Below are 23,634 nucleotides of genomic sequence, written 5' to 3' on the forward strand. Positions count from 1 at the left end.
ACTATTTATACGCGTGTATATATGAGAATAAGCATATACATCTTCCTATGGTGTAGGGAGCGCGGCGCTATGGTAGAGCTCTGTATCTTAGAACTGCAATACCACAAAATATATTCCACACTATAAACGACTAATGCATTGTAAAGGTGGCAGTCAATCTCCTTGACAGGGATGATGAATGGTAAGGTGTTATTGAGTGACTGTCTTTCCTTTGGCTTCCTTCAAAATTAGCGACAACAGCAAATAGCCTTAGTAGATTTGTCATAATACAAAATAAAAATATATTCATGTCGCAAAAACAAACCAAAAACAATCTTGAACTCTACTGATGGCCATTATCATCAAATATGCTCGCAGGAAAATGTTCTTTTACTAGTACTATACGGAACCTTTATGTATTTCTACATGTCTAGAACCCATTACTTTCGGCCCGGCATGGCCAGGTGGGTTAAGGTGTTCTGGGGATCGCACCAAACATTCCCACCCTTTCAGCAGTGGGGGATATAATGTGACGGTCAATTCTACTATTCGTTGTTAAAGAGTAGCCCAAGAGTTGGCGATGGATGGTGATGGCTAGCTTCATTCCCTCTAATTTTATACTGCTAAATTAGGGACGGCTAGCGCAGATAGCCTTGTGTAGCTTTGTGCGAAATTATAAAAACAAAACATGAAAAACATTACTTTCATAATTATATCCGTAAATAAATAAACTAAAATGAATAATTAATATAAACATTGAATATTAAATGAATAGATTGAAGGAGCTGTTTATTATTATTTTTTGTTAAACACAAAGCTATACATAGAATGGACTGTCTGTGCTATGCCTATCACGGACATATAAACCCGGTTTTTAACGTTATAAGCCTCAGACTTTCCACTGAGCCACTAAGGTGCAGGACCGAATGATTTTGTTTGCTTGGTTGTTTAAAGTTAAGCACAAAGCTACACAACGAGCTGTCTGTGCTCTTCCCACCACGGGTATCAAAATCTGGTTTCTAGCACGATAAGTACCCAGGTATGCCGCTCTACCACTAGAATTTGTTTGGAATTTCGCACAAAGCTACTCGAGGGCTATCTGTGCTAGCCGTCCCTAATTTAGCAGTGTAAAACTAGAGGGAAGGCATCTAGTCATCACCACCCACCGCCAACTCTTGGGCTACTCTTTAACCAACGAATAGTGGGATCGACCGTCACATTATAACGCTCCCACGGCTGAAATGGCGAGCATGTTTGGCGCGACCGGGATGCGAACCCGCTACCACTAGAAGGGACAGGACTGATTGAACAACGAATTTAAAAATTCGTGACTTCGACAATCCAACACTGCAATAAATAATAACAACAAAACAAATCATTGATACGTTTTTACTGGTTACTGTCATTTCAAATTCTTATAATAAGTTTCAAATACGACAGCTGAGTTGAGTTTAAAGTAAAAAACAAACAAACAACAAACCAACATTAACTACATAAAACGTTGAGAACACTATTAGACCAGCTGGAATTCAAGACATGGATTAATTTATTTTAATATATGGCTACTCTGATTTTCAGTAATTGCTTCGTATACTTGCCGTTAGGAACTACAAACACGAAGTTTAAGCCATCTTTTATTATATATATATACATATAACCTGTGATACAGTGATACCGTGTATAGCTGTCCTACTTCACGCATCGTCCATCACTCGAGGAGCCATCGATCTAGTCCACTGAACTTTGGCATTTTCCGCGTCGCGCTGTGGTTCTCAAGATAGCGCAAGAAACTGCTAAACTTGGTAACCTTGGATGCTAATATAAAAGGTGGTGTTTTCAGTTTCGCGTTTCTTTTGCAGTGAAGAGAGAAATAAAAATATACAGGCTTACAAAACAGCTCACATACATAAATTGTGGAAACGGAAATTGCTTTTAACTCAGTTGCAACGGAAAAACACATAGAAAAAGAATTGTTTGTTTTTTTTTTTACTGACGATGACCGAAGAAGGTCGAAATGTTGTTCGCTCCTCTGCATAAAAAAATTTTTCTCAACCTAAACCAGCCGTTTTTACATATATATGTTTTTTCCTTCTCACTTTTGATTGTTATAGTTATGTGGTTTTCCATTCTTGACGTGTTATCTTCCACCCTTTATAAGCCAGACGGTTTGGATAAATTGCGCAACGTCCTAGAATGAATACTTTCCTATACAGAACAGCCACTAAGTAGTAACAGATACTTAACACAGTTTTTATATTTAAAATGGAAAAGTATTGTTTTCTATTGTTTTTTATTGCTTTTACTCTAATTTCAAGAATTCCGTTTGTGCATGAAATAGATGAAGGTTTGCGTTACCAGTTTCTAGAAATGGCGCCTGTGTTCTTGTGTTGTAGTCAGCCAGACAAAAAATACTTTACTGTGTTTCTTTGACACTGAAATACTGCTCGTAATTTGTTGTTCCTAAAAACAAAACGTGTAGGAATTAGTATTTGTAAAGCGTAGTCTGTTTGTCTTTACCGACTAAAATATATCCCATTAAATGTTTAAAGAAACTCGAATGTTGACCGAATCGGTTAAACTAAAACAGAAGTATATAGAACTTTAAAGAACATTCCCCAATCATATGAATCTAAATAATGAAATTGAAAGACTATTTAGTTCAATAAAACATTTCTTATAGAACATTTAGTATGACATTTAACGTATATATAACCTTTAAGCATATTAAACAACTGCAATTGGAACTGTAATGATTTACAGGTGTGGAAAACACGTGCTGAACGTACTAGTCTATGTGTGTTAATAAGCTGCAGGTGTGGGAAACACAGCTTAAACAAGTACACGTATCTCAGTAAGCTGCAGGAGTAGGAACACAGCTTAAACATACAAATCTGTGCGTATCAATGAGTTGCAGGTGTGGGAAACATAGTTTGAATGTACAAATCTATGTGTGTCAGTAAGCTGAAGGTGTGGAAAACACAGCTTGAACAAGTACACGTATCTCAGTAAGCTGAAGGTGTGGAAAACACAGCTTCAACTAGTACACGTATCTCAGTAAGCTGCAGGAGTAGGAACACAGCTTGAACGTATAAGTCTATGTATGTCAGTAAGCTGCAGGTTTAGGAAACATCGTTTGAAGGTACAGATCTATGTGTGTCAGTAAGCTGCAGGTGTAGGAGACACAGCTTGAATGTATAAGTCTGTACAATAAGGAGCATATGGCGTACAGGCGTTAATTACTAATAAGTTTTACTATTTTATATTAATACACGTTTAAATGGCATGGCCAGGTGAGTTAAGGCATTCGAGTCGTAATCCGAGGGTGGCGGGTTTGAATCCCCGTCGCACCAAACATGCTCGCCCTATCAGCCATAGTGGCGTTATAATGTGACGGTCAATCCCACTATTCGTTGGTAAAAGAGTAGCCCAAGAGTTAGCGATGGATGATGATGACTAGCTGCCTTCCCTCTAGTCTTACACTGCAAAATTAGGGACCTCTAGCTCAGATAGCCCTCGTGTAACTTTGTGCGAAATTCAAACCAAACCAAACCATATAGGAGAACTAAACAGTAAACATTGAAACTTCACATGTAAAACAACAAGCATAAACGGAAGAAAAAGTATTAGAATGTATTGATGACACTGATATTAAATGAAGCCACACCAACGGTTACTTCGTATCCGAACAACAGCAGTGATACACTTGATCTCCGCTCATTAATAAGCTCAAACAGCTTAAGAAAACAGCAAAATTTAATGTGGGGAAACATGTTGACAGCAATCTTTTACCAATTTGGCGTTTCTTCAATCTCAATCCCCCTCCTATAAAAATATAACCTACCGAACAGAAGAATTCAATTACAATAAAAGCAAATTGGTAAGAAGTAATAGGTGATCTACTTCCTATGAATATAAATGAAACAGCCGCGAACCAATCTGAAATAGGTAATTATTGTCAAGTAATCACGGAGTGCCTTCAAAACAGCCACCAAACAAACACTATCATCACGAACACTAAATAACAAACAACGAGAGGAAACCACACACAAAAACAGAGACAGCTACGAAGACAATATGTGGAAACCATAGACCAAGCAATAGAAACACAAATAAACATAATAAGAAGCAAAATACGAGCAGAAGTCAAACTCTTAAAACAAGAAAAGTGGAACAACTTCTGCTTCCAAATAACAAAACAGAATATCTACAATTCTGGTTATATTTAAAAAGGCTCACAAACTGAGATAACGCAACAAGAACATACTCACCACTAAAATACAACAACACCATAACATATACAACAATGTACCCACTACTGAAATACGACAACACCATATATGATACACAAACTCAGAGAGAACCGAAGACTTCAAATAACATTTACAGAACACGTTCAAAACATATCATGAACCAGAAATGAACACACATTTTTACAGTAAAGTAAACAACTATATAACAAATAATACAGACTCAATCAAACCTCACTTCCCAGTTAACATAAAAGACACAAACATTAATAAAACAAACGACTAAATAACAAAGATGTTAATAAAGAAAATAACCGCAAAAAGAATCCAGGGAAACAATCATAGCAACAAAAAAAACGAGTCCAGAGAGAAAATGACATACAAACTTTCATCCTAAAAAATAGTTACTCTAACATTATTTTAACACCTAACAAGAATCTTTTACTTATCCATAAATTCAGGATATAGTCCAGTTTATTGGAAGCATGGAAATCAATTAATGTTCCATAAAGTAAGAAAGTCGGCCAACAAATCGTTTAGTTAGCGTCCAATCAGAACGACCAGCTGTATAGGCAAAATTATTGAACTTATAAATAATCAGTAATATACCCTTGAAATTCTTGGACATGACATCAAAATTATCTGAAGTACAAAATGGGTGCAGAAAATTCAGGAAAACAACCGATCACTTTGTTAGACTAACTGAATCCATGGTAGATAGCTTTAATAAAAAAATAATAATGCACTGTTGCGTGCTTTCTCAACGTCAAGATAGCTTTTGACACCGCATGTCACAACGGTCTCCGGTCCCGATTGACTGAAATGGAGCTACCGTGTGGAATTATTCGCTGATTCTGAAACTTTTTGGAAAACAGAAAATATCGAATTAATGTTGCGGGAACCTACTCTGTGTTATCTGGAGGCATAATCTTCATCATGTACGTTAACAACATGCTTTTGAAAGATCCAAATCACGAATACTCGTAGCAAAGGTAGCCGCCTTTTAAAGTGTCCCCACACTCTTTATATCAGCTACAAATTCCAATTAAACAGTGTATGTTTTCTTATAACAAAACGAGTGCTATCGTACTCATACAAAATTGAGCTATCTGCTGAGTCCATCGAAGGGAATCGAACCCCTGATTTTAGCGTTTTAATTCCTTAGACCTATCGCTGTACCAGGGGGGGACCCAATTAAACGAAATAAGCGAATATTGCCAGAAACGTAGAAATAAATCTAACATAACCGCTACAGCTAGTGGGTTTAACCACATTAACCAAACATAAAAAAGGAACCAAAGCTATAAGGCCCCGGCATGGCCAGGTGGGTTAAGGCGTTCCTAATCCGAGGGTCACGGGTTCGAATCCCCGTCGCACCAAACATACTCACACTTTCAGCCGTGGGGGCATTGTAATGTGACGCTCAATCTCACTATTCGTTGGTAAAAGGGTACCCCGAGAGTTGGCGGTGGGTGGTGATGACTAGCTGCCTTCCCTCTCGTCTTACACTGCTAAATTAGGGACAGCTAGGGAAGATATCCCTCGAGTAGCTTTGCGGGAAATTAAAAAAAACAAAACAAACCAAAGCTATACATGAAGGGAACACTTTTTCAGATTGCTACATGTGCCAAATTTTTCGGACAAATTTAAGACTCTAATCTCACATGGGTAAACCACATAAATAATATAAGAATTAAAATCTGGCAAAGAACAAACTATGCTAGGAGTCTTAACTCACAACAACAGTGGAGCAATAGCCGACAACATACTAAAAATATACGAAACATACATCCGACCTGTAATTGACACAGTACTATATGTAAATGTAGCAACAAAACTATCACTACAGACAGTACAAAACTTACTGCTTACAACTACTTATAGAGTTTCTAAAACTACTTATTCCGATTTCACACACAAATATTCAAATAAAGAAACAGTAAACAGATAGACTCCTACATAGTACACTATATGACAGCAACTCTCCCCAGTTAATAAGAAATAAAAATCAGGCCACCTAATTACTAAATATTTTAAGCCTAACATAATTTTAAGTTATTTTGAAAACATTGCAGGGTGCTTATGCAATTGTCTTGTCTTAACTTAAAACATATTTCAAATGCTAAAATACCACTGAAAGTGTTAGTGAAGTGTAGGACTATATGTCAGTCAAATGAAGTGAAAACTTGTTTAATGCACCTAGTGTTACTTTACTTATCTACGTGGACATAGCTCTGGAAATGATCAGAGCAGCTATGCGTAATTAGCTCTGATCCTCTTGTAGTAAATAATATACGATTATTCTGAGAATAGCAACATGTGCAGGGGAGGGGAGAGGAGGTCAAAAGTACCTGACCCTTTCAGGTCATCAACGACCGAATCTCGACGGAGAGAGACTTAGTTAAAGTTCGGATGGCGTGGTGGTTGATAGCACTACGCCCTTGTATAGACATACAAATAAATGTATTGAACAGTGATGGTTTGGATAATGACAATTTGTGTAATCTGTAAAATGGTTGGATGGTACTCAGTAATTCAAGTCAAAGAACTTTTCCAGCTTACATGTAGATTTGGTAAACACAGAAAAGTAGTTGACTATAATACAAAACTATGACTTATTTTACGTTCTTTGCCACCCACTAAGAGATTGTGATGAATAAATTAGTTAGCTATAAGATGTAAAATTCTTTAAACCTATTTTTGCACTCGTTTAAAATAGAGAAGGATTATGTAATTATTGCTCCAGCACACGTTGTTATTTGCATATAGATGTGTTCTTTGATAACCATCTCAGCATATGATACCATGATTACTTCAACCGTTTACTGGAAATATTTTTTTTTTTTTATTATCAGTGAAACTCTAGAAGCTTTAGTATGTGATTTATCTATAGCTGTCTCATAGCTCAGACGAGATAGATTGTCTTCATATGAAAAATAAAAACAAACCCATTAGATAGTAAATTTATGCTTATATATGTGCTGAATTATGCTTGCGAAAACAGTAGTTTTGGTATGCAAGTACCACATGTCTTGCTTACCCATAGTAAATTTTCCGTATCTACAAAAACTTACAATTTGTATACAGTTGTTAAAATTTGAAACACATTAAAACTAGTCATGACTACACGTTAAATCTGTTCTTAGGTGCTACTATTTGTAATAGGGTCTTATCAGTGGTATTTAATCATAATATCGAGCGTTTATTTTAATTCTACAAATAATGCAATGGTTAACACTAATTTGTAGTTAAGTGTTCTCGATTTGTTAGGTGCAATAGATACAATGAACAGGTTTTAGTTTGGAGCTCTGGACTACTGTGCATTTTAAGGAAGCTAGTAGTGAGGATATTCTATATATAGAGCGAGAGTTTGCAGGTTGGACAAAAAGTTGGAGACTGTGGTAACTAAAGTTGAGAAAATACATAAATAAAAGTATAAACTATGTGAAACGACAGCAGAACTTCAAGAGGAGCTTGAGCTCTTACATGTAAGAGAGACACCAGCTGAGATTAACATTCAGGAAGTTAGAAAGGGGTAGTGTTAGGGTTAAAAGTAATTAACTTAATTGTAACGACCCCATTTGATTGAACAACAGATTTCAGCCATTGGCTAACGTAGCCGAGAAACTATTAGAGAGAACGAATGCAAAGGAAATAGAGAAGAATGTGGATAATGAACCAAACCTCATAAACCAGATTGTCCATTACGACCAATAATGTCCACATATGAATCGTTTAATTACGAACTTAAAGAGATTATAGGTGATTCTGTGACACGGCATGTGGATAGAATAATAAGTGGGATAAATATGGATCAACTAATTAATTTATGTTACTCTGAGGCACAGGTGGAAGATATAACTGACATAGCAAAAGGTATAATGAAGGAAACTGGCAACGATGTAGTCTTTCTTATGTACGTAGGGGCTAATGATATAAGGAAGAGTATGTTAGGGTAAGTACATGTGGTTGATAAACTTATTTAACGATAAAGGTCATAAATTAATTGTGGAGATGAAACTTGTAGTAGGTCACTAGGGTTAAACGCTAGGCTGAAATTAATATGCGAGGATGAGCAGGTTAGTTAGTTGATGTTGGGGGATCAGTTCAGTGAAAGGAGGGGAGGATGAGCAGGTTAGTTAGTTGATGTTGGGGGATCAGTTCAGTGAAAGGAGGGAACTTTTGAGATGGATTGTTTACACTTAAGTAGCCCCCGCTGGTACACGGTATGTCTACGGATTTACAACGCTAAAATCAGGGGTTCGATTCCCCTCGGTGGGCTCAGCAGATAACCGGATGTGGCTTTGCTATAATAAAACACACACACACACTTAAGTTGGAAAGGGTCTGAAATGGTTCTAAGGACTATTAACTCAGTTGTAAAGGAAGCTTTAAACTAGACTAGATAGTGGTGAGGGCAAAGATAAACTAAATAGAGCAAAATTGAGATCTAGACGAAAGTTTAGCATACAAAACAAATATAAAATTGGTTATAAGAATAGGCTTAACTAGTACTATCGTGTTGTATGCATAAGAAATAACATAGATAACTTTAGGACATGGGTAAGCTTGGTTTGGTTTGTTTTGAATTACGCGCAAAGCTACTCGAGGGTTATCTGCGCTAGCCGTCCCTAATTTTGCAGTATAAGACTAGAGGGAAGGCAGCTAGTCATCACCACCCACCGCCAACTCTCGGGCTACTCTTTTACCAACGAATAGTGAGATTGACCGTCACATTATAACGCTCCCACGTCTGAGAGGACGAGCATGTTTGGTGTGATGGGGATTCAAACCCGCGACCCTCGGATTAGGGGTCGGTGTTCCTTAACCACCTGGCCATGCCGGGCCGGCATGGGTAGGAATAACTGAAACAAAGCTAAATGTAGATGATTTTACGACAAAAATTTCTTTGAGATACATGGTTATAGATTATCTAATAGGGACATAGTAGTAAATAGAGGAGAAGAAGTGGTTCTATATGTAAAGTGTGAGTTACATCCTGTTGAAGCTGAAAATATTAAGGATTATAGCAAGGAGGTTGAATCCATTTGGATTTCTGTCAGCGGATATAAAAGGAAAACTTTTCAGTAGGAATTCGTTAAACACTGATGAAACTGACGAAATTAGTTAGTAACTTTTTAGTGAGATTAAGATTAATGAAGTCATAATCATGTATGATTTTCATTTCTAACATAGGCTAGAGTCAAATCATGAGGGAGGAAGGTTTATGAAAACTGGCCAAGCTGAACATTTTCATCAATTGGTTAAGGAATCTACTAGAAACAATTAGAGTTTATATTTATTGTTAACGTACAATATAGAAATGTTTTAGAGGGTGTAAGTTGGGAACATATAAATACAAGTGATCGTTGTTGTATTAGGTTTAATGTTTCGCTGCTTAGGAAAGCCAGCAATAATGATATTTTGATGTTTCCCAGTGGCACAGCGGTATATCTGCAGACTTATACTGCGAGAAACCAGGTTTTGATACCTGTGGTGGGCAAAGCACAGATAGCTCTTTGTGTATGTAGCTTTGGCTTAATACCAAACAACAATGATATTTTAATTCCAAATTTAAAAAAAAGCAAAATTTGAAGGGATGCAACAAGAATTGTCTGTTGTGAGTTGGGCAGCTGAATCACTTGGAGACACTTATCATGCTTGAAGACATTTCAAAGAATCATTTTTTTTTCAATATTACAAACAAATAAATTCCTTACAGAAAGAAAAAAGGCAGCTGCAATTAGAAACAGGTGGGTTCATAAAGAATAAAAGAAATAAAATTGAAGAAAAACACCACAAATTTAACAACTTTAAATTGACTGGTATGGCACGAGGCTTAGAAAATGATGAAGTTTGGTCAAACAGGACATAAAAAAACAATTAGCTGAAATTTGTATCTCATGATTATGAAATGATTAGGTTATTAAATGCTGTTTTTTTCCTTCAGTTTTTATTAAGGTACACTTATGCAGTATTCTTCATCTTGAACAACTGACAGATGAAAACAAAATTTAACAAGACAGTTGCATAGATTCTAAACTGGTTAAATTAAAATTGGGAAGTTTAAAGAATGATAAGAATCCTGGGTCAGATAATATTTCTCCGAAGGTTTCGAAAGAGGTTAATAATTGGATATGTAAGCCATTCGAATAGATCCCTTAAATAGTGGACAAGTACCCACAGATTGAGATTTAGCCAATTTTACTCCTAGTTTCAAAGAAGATAATAGAAGTTGTCTCAGTAATTATGGGTTTATTAGTCTTGCAGCAGTTGTGTGAAAAGTTTTGGAATAATTAATGAATTACACTTTCGGAAGTCATTCAATAAAGTTTGGAATTTTATTGGATAGTCAATATGGTTTCATTAAGGGAAAATCTAAGCTTATAAATATTTTGATATGCTTTGAAAGAAAGTGTTACTGCGTATTTAGGTGAGAGTAAAAGTGTATATTTAGTGTATCTCGATCTTCACAAAGTATTTGACAAAGTGCCGTATAAAGGCTTGTAAAGAAACATATCTCTGTAGGTATGGTGATAATTTAACTACTCGGATAGAAGAGTGGCTTGATGGAAGAAAGCAGAGGGTTTTTATAAAACGGGTTCATTCAAACTGGGTCAATGTTGCAAGTGGTGTACCTCAGGGCTTAGTCTTAGGACCATTGCTCATTTAGATTTTTGTTAGTGACATAAATGAAAGAATAGTCAGTAAATAAAATTTGCTGATGATAAAGATCTTGGGGTTGCTGGCTGTGCATAGGATACTGCTGATTTACAAAAGGATTTAGATCATTTAGTCAGTTGAGCAAATAAATGGCAGATGGGTTTCAATTAAGATATTGAATATGGGTTGTCATAATTTGGATTATAAGTATAATTTGAATGGGAATAACCTTAAAAGTGTCGTGAATGAAAAGGATCATAGTGTGATAGTTGATCAGCCTCTTAAGCTATCCAAGCATTTCTTCGTTGCTAGCGGTAGGACAAATACGACGTTAGGTTGTATCTACAAAAATATTAAATACAAGTCTAAATAGGTTGTTATTTTATTTTATATGTCACTGGTGAGGCCACATTTGGAGTATTGTATTCAGTCTTGGGTTCTTACCTCAAAGAAAGACTTTGAATTGTTGAAAAGGGTTTAGAGGAGGGTTATTAAAATGGCACCTGGAATGAAAGGTTTGTCATATTAGAAGAGATTAAGATTCTTAAAATTGTTTTCTTTTGAAAAGAGTTACAGACAATCTGATTGAGGTGTTTAAGATCGTAAAAGGAATTGATAATGTTGATGCATCAACATTTTTCATACTTGATATTCAGAATTATAGAAGTAGGGGACATAATGTTAGACTTATGTAAGGTGAAAGCCGTTTTCAGGTAAGACTATTTTAATCTTCAAATTGGTCTAGGGAATAGGTTGCCTTCAGATGTTGTGGAATCAGGACGTTTGAGTGAGTTTAAAAGAAAGTTTGATGGATATATGGATGAAAAGGGCTGGCTTTAAAATTTTATTTTTTGAAGTTATTTATTTAATAGTTTTATTTTCGTTTAGAAGATGGGACAGCCGGGATGGACCAGCAGGTCCTCTGTTGTCCTTAAATATTATATTATCTTATTTTAAAATTGTATTGTGTGCTCCTTTAACTTGCGTATATCCGACTGTTCTGCGACTTTATTATGGAGGAAAGATCTTTTATGATTGGTCAGCTTCAGAAAGAAGACGAACTGTGAACGCACTCTTGGTGTTGTCTGAATGGTTTCTGATTCTGAAAGAGCCAGAACTCACTGTCTAAGGTATTTATTTGTCGTGTGCGTTTCATTTTCTTCACTGTCATTTTTTGTCAAATATTATTTTTGTTTATTTAATTGTTTTGTTGTAATTCGACTTCCTCCTATGGGTAAGCTATATGTTTACATTTGTTCATCTTTACAATGAGTCGTGTCTGTTTTATTCCATTAACAATAAGTCATTATATCTGTCATTCCCAATATTAGACTCAAGAAACGACGGTTAGTGCAATATGAGATAATTGTGTGTTTATCTTTGAAATATTACATAGTTTTGTGTAAGGTGAAGAGTAAGGGGGGAGAAATGGAAGGATATTGAACTGGTTGGACAGAGAAGCAAGTGGAACGCACAGAGAATGGACTAAGTAAATGGGAAGTGAAGAGGATTGACAGAGAAGTAACCGGATGTTGAACTGGTTGGACAAAGAAGTAGGTAGACAATAAACTAAATGAATGGAGAAATAGATGGCTAGTGAATAGGATGGAAATTAGGTATATGTGTAATGAAGAGGATGGACGGAGGAAGAAATATATGGGTATAGAAAGGAATGAAAGCTGTAGTGAACGGATATTAAAAGAAGAATATGGATATTATAGTGAATGGACAGTAAAGTTGATGAACTGTGAAAAGGATGAACGAACACGTAATGAAAGCTTATCAGAGATACACATGTATCTGTAAATACATATTCGAAATTACTATAACTTTGCATAAGTGTGTACGTTACCCATAACTTCTCGTAAATAAACACTTACTCCAGAGGCTAATAACGAATGGTAAACACATTAGCTATGAACTACGTGATTTTACTGCAAGGGGCGTAATAACAAAGAGTAAATGCATTAACGCTAAGTTACACGTTACTGGTTACTGCAAAGTGTGGGGTGACAATCAAGTGTAAACATGTTAGAGCTAATCTATGTTCTTGGAAAAGAAGGGCGTTATAAGCAAGTATAAGCAAATTTACCAACGCAAATAGCTTTACAATAACATTGAGTGTAAACAGCGACATCTAAAAATTATTATGAAGTCCACGTAATAAATATGTAAAATAATTTTTATATGCGAGTTTACGGTGATTTAAATATGGCGACGATTTAAGGTCTTTTTAGTAAAGTTGAAGTTACAGATGCCGGTGATAAGTTTTTTATTCTTTCTTCAGTATTTACCTTCTTATAACTGATAATCAGCATTAACTCGCTGGTAAAATTTTCCTTAATTTTTTTAAGACCCCCCTCCCAAGTGCCCCAGTGTGTAAATCTATGGACTTACAACGCTAAAATTCTGGTTTCGATATTTATGGTGGTCACAGCACAGAAAGCTCTTTATGTAGCTTTGAACCTAACTACAAACAAATAAACAAAACAAACGTTTTAAAATCACAACTATCATATCGTCACAGTAAGGATCCATCCAGCATTGCGCACTCTACTTAGCACTCAGTAAGTATAAAATGCTTTATATGACTTAGTCTGTGCCTACAGCATACTCGTTTCTAGCTTCAGGAAATGTACAAATCCTACGAAAAACCAAAACAAATGAAGAATATTTTCGACCAAGTCGTCTTTATACATGTAGTATTTCTAATGTTTTAACATAATAGCTAGAGAAATAAAATAGAACCGTTTGAAATGGGTCTAACATTAGTAATGACGAGAAAACCCACTTGTAGAGAAATATATATGTAAAAACGGCTGGTTTGGGTTGAGAAAAATTTTATGTAGAGGAGCGAACAACGTTTTGACCTTTTTCGGTCATAGGTTCACAAAGAAAGAAACAGGTAACTGACCGATAGCTGACCACATGTTTAAAGGGAGTTGTGTAACTGAGTGTCGGAACGTAGAGAGCGTGCTTAGATGTTTGATTATATTTATTAATATAGGTATAAAGGTGTTCCTTTGTAAAGGTCGAAATGTTGTTCGCTCCTCTACATAAAGATTTTCTGAACCCAAACCAGCCGTTTTACATATATATGGGTCTAACATTACCAGTTCTCTCTCTTAATGTAGTCAAACCGATGGCGTTGCAGCTTTTTAAGTCCTTACAGCTCCAGTGAACTCATTATAACACGTAAAGTACATATAGTCGCCAACAAACACTAAGACGTTAGTTTCTAATGCTCTTTAACTTTATCTCTTTCTTTTATTTAACCTATTCAAAGTCGCAGTAGTTCAAACATTTTTACGGTTATATTTTTTTTATATTGAAGAAGAGATTGGTTATTCGATAATTACAGTAGTTTATCGTGTATTCACGATTAAGATAATGGAATCTACTAATACGGAAAATGTATAAGGATATATGAATAATATCCAGAATGTGGATATTTTATCAGTAAACTGTATTTGGACTAATAGTTCTGTCGATTTCTATGTATGACTAAACTCAGGGTGACCTTTTCAGCAAATTACAAATACTTAAGTATTAAAACCTGATTTAGAATTGTCACATATCTTACGAAACGTAGTTGTATTCATCCTGTTTCACTGTTAGAATTATTCAGTTGTTTTGGAGGATCTGTAATATTGTAGTTTGCATAGTTCTATAATTGCTTTGTTTTCACTTGAAAATGATACTAAGTATCTGGATTGTTTATAATCAGATTCACTGCACTGATCATATTCACATCATAGATTTAGCAGAGCAATGGAGTGTACACGTATTAACAGGACAACAACAATACTTGCTTCTGTGCATTAAATACGTTCCGTTCTAAACTTCCAAGCATTCTGTTGTTTTTATTCGTTTAGAAAACAAAGAAAATGACGTCAAATATTTTCATGCTTCAATAAAGGAACTCACAGCTGAGTGAACTTGACTGGGTTGTGGTCTCTGTTTGTTGATCAGTGGTTTTTTTATGTGGAGTGTGTTGTAGTGTCAATCTTTTTATAAGTGACTTTTCATATGGAATGAGTTGTGGCCTCAGTATGGTTACAAATGTTTTATTATGTAAAGTTTGCTGTAATGACTTTTTATATGGAGTGAGTTGCGGCCTAAATCTGTTTATAAGTGAATTTTTATATTGTGTGAGTTGCAACCCCAGTCTGTTTATAAGTAACTTTTTCTTTGTAGTGAGTTGTGGCCTCAGTCTGTTTATGAGTAACTTCTTAAATGGAGTGGCTTATGGTCTCAATCTGTTTATAAGTACCTTTTTATATGGAGTGGATTTTGGCCTCAGTCTGTTTATATTATTATGAGTAATTTGTTTATATGAAATGAGTTTTGGCCTCAGTCTGTTTATGAGTAATTTATTTGTATGGATTGGGTTACGGCCTCTGTCTGTTTATAAGTAATTTGTTTATATGGATTGGGTTATGGTCTCACTTATGTTTATAAGTAATTTGTTTATATGGAGTGAGTTGTGGTTTCAGATTGTTGATAAGCAGACTTTCTAGAATACGGGTACTACGTCGACATTACATCAGTTAAAATCTTAAATAAGTTGCATAGACGATTACGTCACACTTAACTTAGTAGTTTTGTTTTATACACTTGAATTGGCTGCCATGTTGAAACTTGCGTGTTCTCTCACTTAAATCTGGAGCCTCTTTACAGTGAAAATTTGTTTGTTCGTAGCTAAGCACAAATTTACACACTGGACCATCTGTGCTGTGCCCACTGCGGGTACCAACACTCGTTTGTTTGTTTGTGTTTAATGTTTAAGTCCGCAGACTTACCACCGAGCCAACGAAGAGTTGGTTTTGAAAACAACAGCAAAGACTTGTATACTGATAGGGAAAGTTAGAGTTTTTCAATGACCCTGTTCTGTTAGTCTACCTGTAACATACTGTGAACTTTGTCCATGTTTACAAATGAATCTTAAAGGCACACGAGAACTGATTCGGTAAAACGAACTTCAACAGTTCGTTTGTAGTTTTTGCATACAAATATTTTTGAAGCTGTTTAAAACAATTTCACTTTTTAACTGTATTATAAAATGGCGCTTATCGAGGTAATAATATATAATGATTATTTATGATATACGTACGAAAAATATTTACCCCAGATATCACTTTCACTACATTTATCAAGTTAACAACTGTGTGCTTCTTATTTCATAAACATGGCGTCTCAAGATCTCACTGAAGTTGTTAAAGTGCGCTATTATAGTTTCATCAAAACTGAAAATGGGTTTATGATAGACTTCGCTTTCATCTTACATCTCCTAAAGCACATTTGTATTGGAAGTCACTCATAATTTCCACAGTGTCGGTTCAGTGAATCAATTCGCGTGATGTTTTCTAGAAAAAGGTTAGTCTTAACGTACTATGCATCTAGAAGAGTGTAACAGATCTTGTATTTCGCGTAAGAAGTAAGAATATTGTCAGAAATTTAGTTGAAAAGCACGGAAATATTCGTAAATCTTCCGGTTTTTCTTGCCTCCCTGAAAGCGTCTGGATAAAATAGCGAAGTTTTGTTTTTAATCATGTATTATTGGATATCAGCCATTATTAAGTTGGACGAATTTGTCGAACTTAACAGTTGAATGATTATTTTATTGATGCGTAAGAGGCGATTTTGACAATTTTAAATGTACATGATTTCCTAATCTTTCTCCGCGAGATTCCATTTTGTTAACTTTTCAAATTTGCAATGCTAAAATCAGGGGTTCGATTCCCTCGGTGGACTCAGCAGATAGCCTGATGTGCTTTGCTATAAGAAAAAAAACACACACACACACTTCTGAAAATGGCGAAAATTATGAAGAAACCCGGAATGAATATGGGTATTTATAATTTGAATCTATTGGTATAGTCCCCCACTGGTACAGCGGTAAGTCTACAGATTTAGAACGCTAAAATCAGAGGTTTGATTCTTTTCGGTGGATTCAGCAGATAACTTGATGTGGCTTTCCTATAAAAACACACACACATACTATTGGTATATGTGAATACGTCTTATTTCTACTTTCACGCTCCAAAACAAATTCACAGATAAATTCGCGACAATCTAGTATTTCACAATTCTGTTCGTGTTTCTTCATTTCAGATTATGTTTAATTTATTACGTCATTGATGTGAAGCGATTAAACACGTTGTTTTTTATAATTAGTCGTTAAAGTGCTATTTTTATGGATCATTAAACAATTTACTTTATATTATTTCAGTAAGTGAACCAAATAGAATTCAAGATATACTAATAGAAAAATTAAATATGCCTCATCCTAGTTCAGCATTGTTTATTGATTGTAGCATCAATGAATGTTGGCAGGTAAAAATTAAAGCAGAGATAATATGCTTCGTTTTAGGTAACCCTTTAACTATCTGAACATCGCTGCTGTTTATGATGCATGACTGTGGTATGGTATGGACAGGTTTTCGAGATAAACTTCTGAAATGAATTTGTGTACTTAATATTCTCAATTATAAAGGAAAAGCTTTTGAAGTGGATTTCGAATTACATTTGAATATTTACGTAACACCACAAAAATGAGTGTTTCTATCCAAATGTTTGTAAAATTTCGCAGTTCTTTCAATAGAGTATTTCATGGATTTCAGACAAATATAACTTATTTATTTTAGAGCAAATTCACACTGGGACAGCTGCTAGGTCCACCACGAGGACTCCATCGGGGGACAATATCATGGAAAGTCTTGGATGGTAGCATATAATAACTGGATTGAACTTAAACTTTAAGAGACCCTTCTTTACAATAAAAATTGAATCGCCTCTCCTATTGTCATTTGTACGTTTAAATTTGAACATCCAGAGTATTTGAACATGTTGCTGGCTACGTCGCGCTTTATTATTGTATAATCGTTAAAGAATCGAACATGGAAAAAAAATTGTTAGACTTTTTTAAATTCGTCTTCTTCTGCTTGCAAAATAAAGACTTGTATAACTTGTCCTGAACCCACTGTTGTTGGTTATTTATTACCTGGATATAAATTGATTACATATTAATGTAATCATTCTCTGGAGGTGAGAACTCAATGCAGTTTCCAGTCTTGTTCGCAGACGTTCATGGAACAACAAACAAACAAAACCACATAATGAGCTGCTCTCGCAAAATTGTGTAGACAATTATTTGTTGGTTCGTTTTTTGAATTTCGCGCTAAAATTACACGAGCGCTATCTGGGCTAGCCGTCCCTAATTTAGCAGTGTAAGACTATAGAAAAGGCAACTAGTCATCACCACCCACCGCTAACTCTTGGGCTACTCTTTTACCAAGAAATGATGGGATTGACTGTCACATTATAACGCCCCCACGGCTGAAAGGGCGAGCATATTTGGTGCGACGGGGATTTGAATCCGCGACCCTCTGATTTCCAGTCGAGTGCCTTAACCGCTAGGCCATGCCAGAGTGTTGGTTCTTTAAAGTTAAAGTAATACGATGGGCTGGCTGTGTTGTGCCCACGATTGGTATTGAAGCCCGGTTAATCAGACTAATTGTTTAATCACGGATGGCTGTCTAAAACGAATATAACACTGAAATCGATGGTGTTAATGTCTTTAATAATTTCCGTTAGTTATCAATATAAAGTTTCAAACCATAATCTAACCATAATATACCAGTGTATATTTTAAACAGTGTGCATCATTTGGTGATTTATTTTTCATAAGCCTGAACTGATCAAATGTAACAACCACATGAAAAGTTTGTTTCGAAAAAACTAAGATCAATTTGAACTCGAAAGAAAAACTAACAAATTTTCTGTATCAAAACTGAGGGTTTTCTCCCCTTTATATATTTTATATAGCAAAACGAAGGCAGTAGCAGTACGAACTGAAGACCGGAATGAATTATAAATCTTACTATAGTGTGCTTTCTTCTTTTTTTCATTTCTAGGGTGACATAGAGAAAATGGACAGCAAAGCAGTTTTCCTTACAGTCCATGACATTGGCAGCAACCGTAAGTCGTTATTTGGAAACTGAATTCATAAAATGTCTTAAAGTGTAAATTCATTCTGAAAGCTTTAGGGGGCTACTTAATTAAAATGTATTTAATACATTACACTTGCATAGCATAATGTGAAATACGGATTAACTAAATTAATACAAACTGACGGTTTCATGCTGTTAAACTTTGTGTTTCTGGCAACACAGCTTTTAGTTATTTCTTTAACCTTCGTTACAAATTATGTCGATTTATACGCGCAAGTTACTGAAGTATGGTGAATAAATTGATATAAATTATTACGTCTGACATTATGTTTAACTAATCCATTGACATTTGTTGTCGCTCATTATAGCTGCCAAAGTTCAGAGGCCATAAATGTACAGACCTTTGATAGGATTACTATTTGTTTGTTTGTTTTAGAATTTTGCGCAAAGCTACACGAAGGCTATCTGCGCTAGCCGTCCATTATTTAGCAGTGTAAGACTAGAGAAAAGGCAGCTAGTCATCACCCCTACCGCCAACTCTTGAGCCAATTCTTTTACCAACGAATAGTGGGATTGACCGTCACATTATAACGCCCCCACACCTGAAATTGCGAGTATGTTTGGTGTAACGGAGATTTGAACCCGCAACCCTCAGAGTACGAGTCAAGCTCCTTAACCACCTGGCCATGCCAGGCCCAGGGTTACTATAAATAATCGATATTACGTGTTATTTCTAACAAGAATCCCTCAAATATTAATTCTGCGGGGGTGGGGTTGGGTTGAGAGCATAGAATTTAGAAAGAAAGCGTAAAATAGAGTAAATGATAGTAAAGTTAATTTTTATCCTGTAATGTGATGTAATCTTCTATATAAGGAACACGTGTTAGTCCTTTACATTTAGATGTAAAACCCTCAGATGAGATAAGTGTTCAATTTACATATCAACACACCATCGCAATCTCATTAATGAAAATATCTTTATGTTGTCAGAAGTTGCAAGCCCGTATCATACCTTATATTACTGATAATGACTAAATGATTGTGTTAAGGTTAAATTGGTTGGAGTTGGTCTCTGAAAATTACTTTATAATATAATTGAAACATGGCTAAAAAAACTGATGTGATCGCCATGTTCATTTCAAAATCTTAAGGAAAGAGGGCGTAACTGGAACATTAGCAATAGAGTGAGAAACAAAAGGTGTCGCAGATAAAAGTGAAATAAATGAAACTTTGTAGGGTAAAATTAATAACGAATGAATAATAAAATGTATCCTAGTAACAGGAATACGTGGGCTGTATACGGCTTATCAGGTTTAACCTGCATTCGCAAACTTTACACATGAATTTAAACTAGACTAAATTGGACATTATAACTTAGAAACGGATATGAATGCTCAATCAAGCTGATATTTCAATCCCCCAAAATAGCTGCACGTACACCTGTGGAGCTGGCATTTCGGTTCTCATAATAGCTGCACATACATATGTAAAGCTGACATTTCAGTTCTCATAATAGCTGCACATGCACCTGTGAAGCTGATATTTAAGTTCTCATAATAGCTCTACACACATCTGTGAAGCTGGCATTTCGGTTCTCATAATAGCTGCACATACATATGTAAAGCTGACATTTCAGTTCTCATAATAGCTGCACATGCACCTGTGAAGCTGATATTTAAGTTCTCATAATAGCTCTACATACATCTGTGGAGCTGGCATTTCGGTTCTCATAATAGCTGCACATACATATGTAAAGCTGACATTTCAGTTCTCATAATAGCTGCACATGCACCTGTGAAGCTGATATTTAAGTTCTCATAATAGCTCTACATACATCTGTGGAGCTGGCATTTCGGTTCTCATAATAGCTGCACATACATCTATAAAGCTGGCATTTCAGTCTTTATAATAGCTGCACATGCACCTGTGGAGCTGACAGTTCAGTTCTCATAATAGCTTACGAGTAGTTACGTCTATTTGAGGAATATAAATACATCAGTTTAACTGGCATTTCAGTTCTCATAATAGCTGCACATACATCAGTGTAACTGGCATTTCACTCCTCGTAATAGCTGCATATACATGTATGAAGCTGGCATTTCAGTCCTCATAACAGCTGCACACACATTTGTGGAGTTGACATTGCAGTCCTCATAACAGCTGCATATACTTCTGTGAAGCTGACATTTCAGTCTTCATAATAGTTGCACATACATTTGTGAATAGAATCATAAAGCTTAAGACGGCCAGGAAATAATAATTATCAGAAGAATACCGAAGCCTACGTTGATTTTCTCATTTTCCAATAATGTTGTAATATGCCTTTCTTCCTCAGTGATCAATACGATGTTAATATTGGTGCTCAGTTTTACGAATGGTCTGAAATAAGACCATGTTCTCCAATAGGCGTCAACGTGGCGAAAGTCGAAATAGGTCTGGTGTTATTAATATATTTTCCAATATTTTTAATGTAACAATATTTGCCAGTTTTATATTGCATGTAGCTTATCACATACCATTAAGAAGATCGTTATGAAACATGGTTACGAGTAGTTACGTCTATTTGAGGAATATAAATTTGACCTTAACACAACCAGATTTATTGTATTATTTAGGATAATTTAAGATTTTCTCTAATTATTCCATGTTTTGTATATTGAAATTCATTATTATTCGTGTACTTCTTGCTGTTTGTTTTTACATTTAACTTTTTTAATTATTATTGTATGCCGTCCTATATCTTTTCATGACAAAAGCTAGAAGTATTGGACCCTCTGCGTTGTAGCATATCTACAAACATTTCAACTTCATTGTTTTTTTATGTTGTTTTAGTGTCATCAACCTAAATTTGTACGTATTTTACATATTTTGTGATAAGCGTGTTTTTAAGTATTTTTTTAATTATCATTTCTTTTAACATTTTTACGCAGCGTATTATTAATTTCTAGGCTACGCTAAGCCTAATGTACAGTGAATCAACCCTAAATTTAACAAACAGACTATAATGTTTTAAGATACCAAGAAAGATACGTTATTATAATAATTATGTGTTGTTTTGTTTGAACTCAAATCTGCAGAATGAATTGACATTGTTCTCTGCTGCTTTACCCACAAACGGAATCGGACCACATATCTTATGTTATAAGCCTTCAAGCTTACAGCTTAGATACTGGAAAAAAGTAATAATTATGTCACAAATGTAACTTGTAATGACCCTGTAATGTATCCTTCAGGAGAATACGTCTGCCAATAGTGGATAATAAGGATGTCATAAGAAAAGAAATATATTTTGATAAAGTGCTAACGTTTTCACGTGTAAACTTAAGTACACACATGAAACTACACGTAAATATGTCCCCCGCTAGTACAGCGGTAAGTCTACGGATTTACAACGCTAAAATCAGGGGTTAGATTCCCCTCGGTGGGCTCAGCAGATAGCCCATTGTGGTTTTGCTAAAAGAAAAAAAAACACACACATGTAAATATTATCAAGTTGTCATCATATTTTATACTTAATGTTTTATTTTGCATAGAACTTTTGTAGAACACTTCCAAATTTTTGTAAATTATTCTTAACATAATTAATAGTTTCTATTCATTATGGTTTTTAAATGTTTTATAATTATACTGACTAGACGTCGTTTTGGGAAATTTAATCTTACAGAACATTTCTGTCTGGACCAGGTGGTTAGCACGCTTAATCTGCAACCTGAAGGTCGCGTGTTCGAGTACCTGTCACATCAATCATGCTCGACCTTTCAGTCGTGGGGGCGTTATTATGTGCGATCAATCTCACTACACTATTCCTTGGTAAAAGACTTGCTCAAGGGTTGGCGATTGGTGGTGTTGACTAGCTGCCTTCATTCTAGTCTTTTACTGCTAAATTATGGACGGCTAGCGCAGATAGCCCTCTTGTGGCTTTCCTTGGAATTACAAACAAACCAAACTTCTGTCTGTTTATTGAAATTTGCGTAAAGCTACACGGGGACTACCTGGTCTACTTGTACCTGACTTTGAATTCATAGATTAGAGAGAAGGCAGTTAATTAATCAACGCAACCCCGAGCTTTTCTTTACCAAGGAATAGTGGAACTGACTGTCACATTTTGATACTCCTTACTGCTGAAAGATAGAGCATTCTCGTTGACGGGATTTAATGTTATTTGTAATTAAACACAAAGCTACACAATTGGCTCTCTGTGCTCTGTTGGTTTTTAGCGTCGTGGGCTTTTAGAGTTCACGCTAAGCCACTGGATAGGGAAGGCTATCATCTAGTTGTGTTGATTGGGGCAATAGAAACACGAGTGAAGCAGATCGAATCTTTAATAAATGTAACTGGTCTTCTTCCAGAAAGAATAAATTGCTGCACATTCACTGAAGGAAAACATCGAGAACTTGTCGTAAACCTAAATCTGAAGGACGACACGTTTCAGCCATAATCGATCAATGTGGGTTCGAAATATTACTCGTGTTATTTATTATGATTGGACAGTGTTTGAAATTCTTTGTATTAACACTGGATCTACAATTTTTTCTCGCACATTGCGAGAGAGAGAGGACGTAGTTAAAGGTTCAAATTTGGTTTGGAATTTTTTAAATTTAGTCATGAAGTACAGACATGATTAAAATACAGTACGAAAACAGTAATTAAAACACAGTACTAAAACAGTCGAAAATGGAATCATCTTCACAAAAAAGCAAGGGTTGAAACGTAATGGGACACCACAACATGGTTTCTAGCTTCTAATAACAATGAAGGCACAGTTCAGCTTTACTGGGCCTTAAACTGGTATA

General features: G+C 35.5%; 1 protein-coding gene across 1 annotated transcript in view; it reads left to right on the forward strand.

Moving 5' to 3' along the window:
• The window catches only part of LOC143255961 (uncharacterized protein ZK1073.1-like), a 137,523-nt gene that overhangs the window by 55,619 nt on the left and 58,270 nt on the right, over positions 1 to 23,634 (forward strand). The window contains exon 3 of the mRNA XM_076512449.1: positions 18,806 to 18,869. Coding sequence (XP_076368564.1) covers positions 18,806 to 18,869 — 64 coding nt within the window. The remainder of the gene's footprint in view (positions 1 to 18,805; positions 18,870 to 23,634) is intronic.

The sequence above is a fragment of the Tachypleus tridentatus genome, chromosome 7, assembly GCF_004210375.1.
Source record: "Tachypleus tridentatus isolate NWPU-2018 chromosome 7, ASM421037v1, whole genome shotgun sequence".
Classification (NCBI taxonomy): domain Eukaryota; kingdom Metazoa; phylum Arthropoda; class Merostomata; order Xiphosura; family Limulidae; genus Tachypleus; species Tachypleus tridentatus.